At 44.2% G+C, this 6,994-nt stretch overlaps 1 protein-coding gene across 1 annotated transcript in view; it reads left to right on the top strand.

The window, feature by feature from the left end:
- kif26ba (kinesin family member 26Ba) overlaps positions 1-6,994 on the top strand; it is a 319,220-nt gene that overhangs the window by 129,803 nt on the left and 182,423 nt on the right. The window contains exon 4 of the mRNA XM_048601408.1: positions 4,393-4,562. Coding sequence (XP_048457365.1) covers positions 4,393-4,562 — 170 coding nt within the window. The remainder of the gene's footprint in view (positions 1-4,392; positions 4,563-6,994) is intronic.

Raw genomic sequence — 6,994 nt, 5'->3', positions numbered from 1 at the left:
GAACTGTGGGGAGTCCTCCCCAACGTCATTCCCTTCACAAATCAACACTTTTGGGAGGTGGGAGAAACACTGTTGGCTTTGAGGGTGTTGAACATTTCTGGGAGCGTGGATGAGAGGGTGAAGACTGTTGGGTGACGGGGTGTGAGATGCCAGGAGATGAGGGGGTGCTGGTGTACATTTCCTGGGGAGGGAGCGGGCAGTGAACATGGATGGTGAGGGGATATGAAATGTTAGGTGGTGAGGGGCTTGAACACTGTTTAGGGGTCCAGGAGGAGGGTCAACATGTCAGGGGATGGAGACGGTGAATGAACTGAAGGAAGGGCTATGGCTGTGTTCGAATTCAAGGAGTAAGTGGGCAGATTAAATCAGTGTTGGACACACCCTTTGCAGGCTTTTCGGGAATCCCACTGCAGGGTTTGAACACAAAGGCCAAGGCTGATACTTTAGCACGGTACTGAGGGAGTGCTGCACTGTCAGAGGAGCTGTCTTTTGGATGAGACATTAAAAATGAGGTAGAAAAGGTAGAGAAGATCTCATGGCACTACTTTGAAGAACTGTGGGGAGTCCTCCCCAACGTCATTCCCTTCACAAATCAACAAGAGGCTTTGCATTGACACCAATTTGATCACTGACTTGTCTCCCTTGTATTGGGATTGGAGGGAGGGAGATGGCTGACATCAGATGAAACATGAGGAAAGCAGAAAGAAAGAAGGATTTACACTTATCTAGCACTTTTCATAACCATTAGCAGTGGAATACAATGAAATACTTCTGAAGTGTTGTCATGTGAGGGAATTTGGGAGCCAAATTGTGCACAGTATGTTCTTATAAACAGCAACATGATGTAGGTCATAGGAACAGAAGTAGGACATTCAGCCCATTGAGACTGCACTGATATTCAATGAGATCATTGTTGACCTAATCATCCTCAATTTTTTCCTGCCTTTTTCCCATAACCCTCATTCTCTTACTAATGATAAATGTGTTTACCTCAGCCTTGAATGTCGTAAAATGTCACAGGGTGGAAGCAGGCCATTCAGCCCTTCGAGTCCACACTGATCCTCTGAAGAGCATCACACCCAGGCCCACCTCCCACCTATCCCTATAACACTGCATTTCCCATGGCTAATACACCTAGCCTGCACATCCTTGGAAACTAGGAGTCAATTTAGCATGGCCAACCCATCTAACCTGCACGCCTTTGGACTGTGGGAGGAAACCGGAGCACCCAGAGGAAACCCAGGCAGACACGGAGAGTTACCAAGACTGGAACTGAACCTGGGTCCCTGGTGCTATAAGGTAAACACTGTGACAGCATGCCACCCCGTTATATACTCAATGACCCAGCCTCGTCAACCCTCTATGATGAAGAATTAACCAGATGATGTGCTTTAGTGTTGCTGATGGATAGTTAAATATTGGCTAGACATTGGAATGTGCTCCTCTGTTCAGTTTCAGAATACAGCCATGGGATCTTCCATGTCTAGCTGTGGGAGCACACAGATTTAATATTCATCTAAAACACAGTACCCCCAGTAATATGGCACTCCCTCAGCACTGCACTGGAACATTAAACGGGATTATGAGCTCAGGCCTTGTGAAATTTGCCGTTTTAAAGAAATGGTGTTTCCAAGTTCCCTAAGGCTCTGTCTAGTAAAACAGGCATTAAATTAGCAACACTGGAAGCTTAATAGGTTAAGCATTTGAACACCAGCCTTTGAAGGCCCAGGAGTTTGGCCAAGTATATGACCATGAATACAGTGCTTCTTTCTCAGCCATAGATTTAATGACCGCCCAGCCGGGATCAATTTACAGGGTCGTTTCATCGATCCTTACTACTCTTTGGTCAGAACGAGTATGGAAATAGAAACCTCCACTGTAGCCTGAGGAGGGGGTAGAGAAGGGGGCGAGGACAAACCTGCCTTGGTTATGTTTTAGTTTCCCCTTCGAGAGATCCTTCAGACTGGAAACAACAAATAGGCCTCTATGGGACTGAACGTTGGAGAGAGAGAGGGTTCATTTTGTTGCATGAACTGCCCAACTCAATAACTGTCAGAAATCATAATCAACTCCACACAATGATCTCTATTTACTCGGCTTCACACCAAGCTGAAGGTATTTTAAACAAATTCACTGCTGTGTAAGCACAGCCATGCCTTCAAGGCTAGCCCCTATGGCCTGTTCATTTACTGACCTGTATAATTAGTGTTTAGAATTAACGCTCAGTGTTGACAGTAATGAACGTTCTTGGAAACCTCAGGAATGTTTGAAAGGAAATCTCAACCACTGAGGAATTGTAATAAATTGGACCTGTTGGAAAATCTCTTCTGATCGGTCTGAAAGAAACAGGGCATTATTTTTAATCCAGAATAGGAGTTGGGCAGTCAGGGGCTGAGGGTTGAGTGCTGAACCCTCCCAGGACATTAGTGGCCTGAAGCTGCTTGAATTAAACTTGTGGATCATGTTTGACATCCCCTCCCACTATCTCTGTTACCTCCTCCTGCGGCATTATCCTCCCAAGATCCTGGTGCAGCTCTTCCTAACTCCGGCCCCTTGTACATCTACAATTTCCTTCGAATGCTCGTGCCTTCAGATGCTCAGATGCCAAAAAGCAGACGCCTGTATGCCTCCCTGCCTCTCACCTCCTTTGAGAGATGGGCCAGCCTTTGCATAGCTCCTGAAAGAAAGAGGCTTCCTCAGTTAGAGACCACTTTCCCTTTGTATTTACTCAGCAGAAAAAAGAAAAGAACCAGTGAAATACACAAACGATGAAAAAAAAATTAAATAAGGTTGCATTAAAGCAACGGAGTGAAAGCCATTTTTGTTAGCAAAAGCAAAAATCTGTTGGCCCCATAAGCCAGTTGAACATTTCTGTTGGCGAATCATCCCCTGAAACGTGTTCCATCACTGGATTAAATTGTGGCTGGTTTCCTGAAACGTTTCCCATTACTGTCACATCTATTCTGAGTGTCTGTCTCCTGCCTGCTTTGCCCACAGATCATTCACCTTTCAAGCCCTCACAGAATCAGAGAATGGAGACAGACCATGAGGGGATAATAGGAGCTGCCGATGCTGGAGAATCTGAGATAACAAGGTGTAGAGCTGGAGGAACACAGCAGGCCAAGCAGCATCAGAGGAGCAGGAAGCATTTTCTGAAGAAGGGTCCAGAACTGAAATGTCAGCTTTCCTGCTCCTCTGATGCTGCCTGGCTTGCTGTGTTCCTCCAGCTCTACACCTTGTTATCTCTATGGAGACAGACCATTGTGTGGTTGTGGCCTGCAAGAGCAAACACCCTACTCCTCTGCCCTGCCTTTTTCATATAACCCTGAACGTTTTTGTTTTGTTTCTTACTACCCAGTTCTCTTTTGACATCCGCAATTGAATGTGTTCATCGTTCTCTGTGTAAATTGTTTCTCCTCGCTTCACAAATGCTTCTTTGTTAAACATTTTAATGATGCTCTGGTTCTTGTGCCTCTGTGTGTAGGAGCAGATTCTCCCTCTCTATTCTGTCTGGACCGTTCTTGATTCTGATTATGTCCATCCAGTCTCCTCTGATTACTCTTATTGCAAGGGCTTGTTTAGTCTTTTTTCCTTCTGGCTCGGAAAGCTGCAGAAAATGACACTGGAGTAACATCTCATCATGGCTTTAAATGACTGTACAAATTACATTGTGAGATTATCCAAGTGTGGGAGTACTTCTGATTATCATCGTCTTTGCACCTTCAATTGTCAGCAGGTGAACGTGTCTCAAAAACTATGGATCATAAAGAGTGTCATCTTCTAATGAAAGGACCGGTCGAAAGACAGACTGGATTGAGATGAAAAAAATTGGAACCTCCTATTCCTTGAAACGATGTCACAGTCTCTACTTGGTCTTTGCTTTTATTTCAGTGGAGTGCTCTGCCTCCTGGTGAATGATACTTGCGATCTTGTACCTATTCTGTTGTACCAACTTCTCAAGGGCAACCAGGGATGGGCAGGGACAAAAACAGAGAGTTCCTGGAAAAGCTCAGCAGGTCTGGCAGCATCTTTGAAGGAAATAAAAACAGAGTTAACGTTTCAGGTCCAGTGACCCTTCCTCAGAACTGACTCTGGAGCCGAAACGTTAACTCTGTTTTATTTTTCTTCACAGATGCTGCCAGATCTGCTGAGCTTTTCCAGCAACTTTCTGTTTTTGTTCTTGATTCACAGCATCTGCAGTTCTTTCGGTGTTTATTAGGGATGGGCAGTAAATGAAGCGAACCCAGCCAGTGAAGCCCAATGAGTGAATTAAATAAAAAATTCAAATGTGTTTTAGTTTTACTTGTGGAGTATTGGGCTAAGGGATTTTAATGAGGATTCGCATTTTTCCCAGGAAGGTTTGCATAAAGCCGTGCTGCACTCTCATTGCAGATATCACAGCTGATGTCCGAGAATTGCCGGGAAGGTTTGACCGAGGCGGTTCTGAACCGCTACAACTCTGACAAGCCATCGGTGTGCAGCAGCTTCCCGAGCTCCCAGGGTACCTACGTATCAAGTGTGGCCTCGAGTGGGACCTCAGCTGCAGCATCGTTCTTTGCAAGGTAAGGATGTGCCCCGTTAGGGTGAGAGTGGCTGTGTTTAAATGAGAATGACGGAAAAACTGCTGGAGAAACTCAGCAGGTCTGGCAGAGGTAACGCTTCGAGTCCAGTGACCCTTCGTCAGAATTGAAATCCTCTAATGGAAGTTGCCTGTCACACATGTGCTGAGCTATGCAGACAAAACAGAAGTGAGAGTCATTTATCTCCATATCATCTTCGATTCTCTCACTGAAACCTGGAATTTTACCTTGGGTCACTGCCCTGAAGAAAGATGCAGCTAGAAATCATTTTGTTCGGAAGGCGGGTAATTTCATTGCACAGATGTTTTCAAATTCTGCTAAACCTGTGTTTGCCAAGACCCTAGGGCAATTTGTATGACGACCACTAAAGATGCTGGTTGAACAGTGACTTTGGTACCAATGACAGAGATTAAAAACAAGGACAAAGTCCTAAAAGCAGAATATTATTTTTCCTTTATTCATTCACGGGATGAGGGTGGCATTTATTATCCATCCCTAATTGCCCAGAGGGCAGTTAAGAGACAACCACATTGCTGTGGGTCTGGAGTCACATGTAGGCCAGACCAGGTAAGGATGGCAGTTTCCTTCCCTAAAGGACATTAATGAACCAGATGAGTTTTTCCGACAATTGACAATGGATTCGTGGTCATCGTTATACTCTTAATTCCAGATATTTATTGAATTCAAATTCCACCATCTGCCATGGTGGGATTTGAACCTGAGTCCCCAGAACATTATCTGGGTTTCTGGCTTAACAGTCCAGTGATTGCCTCCCTCTTATCATATTTTGGTTACTCATCAAAACCAAGGGGTTTTGCACAACTACATTAACCATTATTCCTTTTTCATTGAATGTTGACCACGAGCCCATTGCCGATTGTTGGAAAAACCCATCTGGTTCAATAATGTCCTTTAGGGAAGGAAACTGCCATCCTTACCTGGTCTGGCCCACATCAGACCCACAGCAATGTGGTTGACTCTGAACTGCCCTCTGGGCAATTAGGGATGGGCAATAAATGCTGCCTGGTCAGCGATGCCCTCATCCCATGAATGAATAAAGAAAAAAAAAGAATAAATATGATAGAATTCTCCATCAAGGTAGAGAGTGAGGTAATTGATTCCGAGACTAGGCCCCTGAATCTTAATCAAAGAAACTATGATGGTTTGAGGTTGGAGTTGCTACGATGGATTGGGAAATGTTACTGAAAGGAATGACGGTGGAGAGGTAATGGCAAACATTCAAAGAGCGAATGGGTGAGCCATAAAAATTGTCGATTCCTGTTTGTTGCAAGAGTGTGAAGAGAACAGTGGCTAAGCCATGGCTTATGAGGGAAATTAAATGCAAAAAAGAGGCATACAAATTGGCAAGAAGAGACAATAGAACTGAGGATTGGGAACAGTTTAGAAGTTAGCAAGAAGAACCAAGAGAAGGGAGAAATAGAGCATGAGTGTAAACTTGTAGGGAACGTAGGAACTTCCTAAAAGTTTCTATTGGTATGTAAAGAGAAAAAGATTGGAGAAAACCAATATAGGTCCCTCACACTCTGAAACAGGGGAATTTCTCATGGGGAACAAAAAAATGACTGACAAACTAAATTTACACTTCTGCACTTCTGTCTTCACAAAGGAAGACATGAATAACGTCCCAGAAATGATGGGGAGCACAGTGAGAGGGAGGAATTGAAGAAAATCTGTATTAGTGGAGAAATGGTATTTGAGAAATGGATGGAATGGAAGGCTGATAAATTCCTAGGGTCTGATAATCTACATCCCACTGTGCTTCAGGAAGTGGCCCTTGAAAAGTTGATGCATTACTGGTCATCTTCCAAGATTATTTAGATCTGGAACAATTCCTGCAGATTGGGGGGTAGCTAATGTAACCCCACTATTTAAAAAGGGAGGTTGACAGAAAACAGGGAATTACAGACCAGCAAGTCTGATGGCAATAGTGGGCAAGATACTAGAGCCCACTGTCAAGGACTTTATCGCAGAGCACTTTGTAAACAGTGGTAAATCAGACACACACAGCATGGATTTACAAAAAGGAAATTATGCCTGACAAATCTACTGGAATTCTTCTAGGATACAACTATTAGAGATAATTAAGGAGAGCCGGTGGATGTGCTTTATTTGGATTTTCAGAAGGCTTTTGACAAAGTCGCACAGAAGAATGGCACAGACAAAACAATGTTGGTGGCTGGTAGACTTTCAGATTCAATTCGAAAAATCTGGAATTGAAAGCTAGACTCAGTAAATGATCATTGATTGTCAAAAAGACCCATATGCTTCACGAATACCACCCAGGGAAGGAAATGTGCTGCCAGCCTTGTGAAATGGCCGAGCAAGCCACTCATTTTGAGAGCAAAAGGTCAAGAACAGCAAATGCTGGCCTCTCCCCATTCCCCCCAACACTG

Source organism: Rhincodon typus, chromosome 9 (genome assembly GCF_021869965.1).
Source record: "Rhincodon typus isolate 14 chromosome 9, sRhiTyp1.1, whole genome shotgun sequence".
NCBI lineage: Eukaryota > Metazoa > Chordata > Chondrichthyes > Orectolobiformes > Rhincodontidae > Rhincodon > Rhincodon typus.
This window is presented reverse-complemented; position numbering and strand designations above follow the sequence as displayed.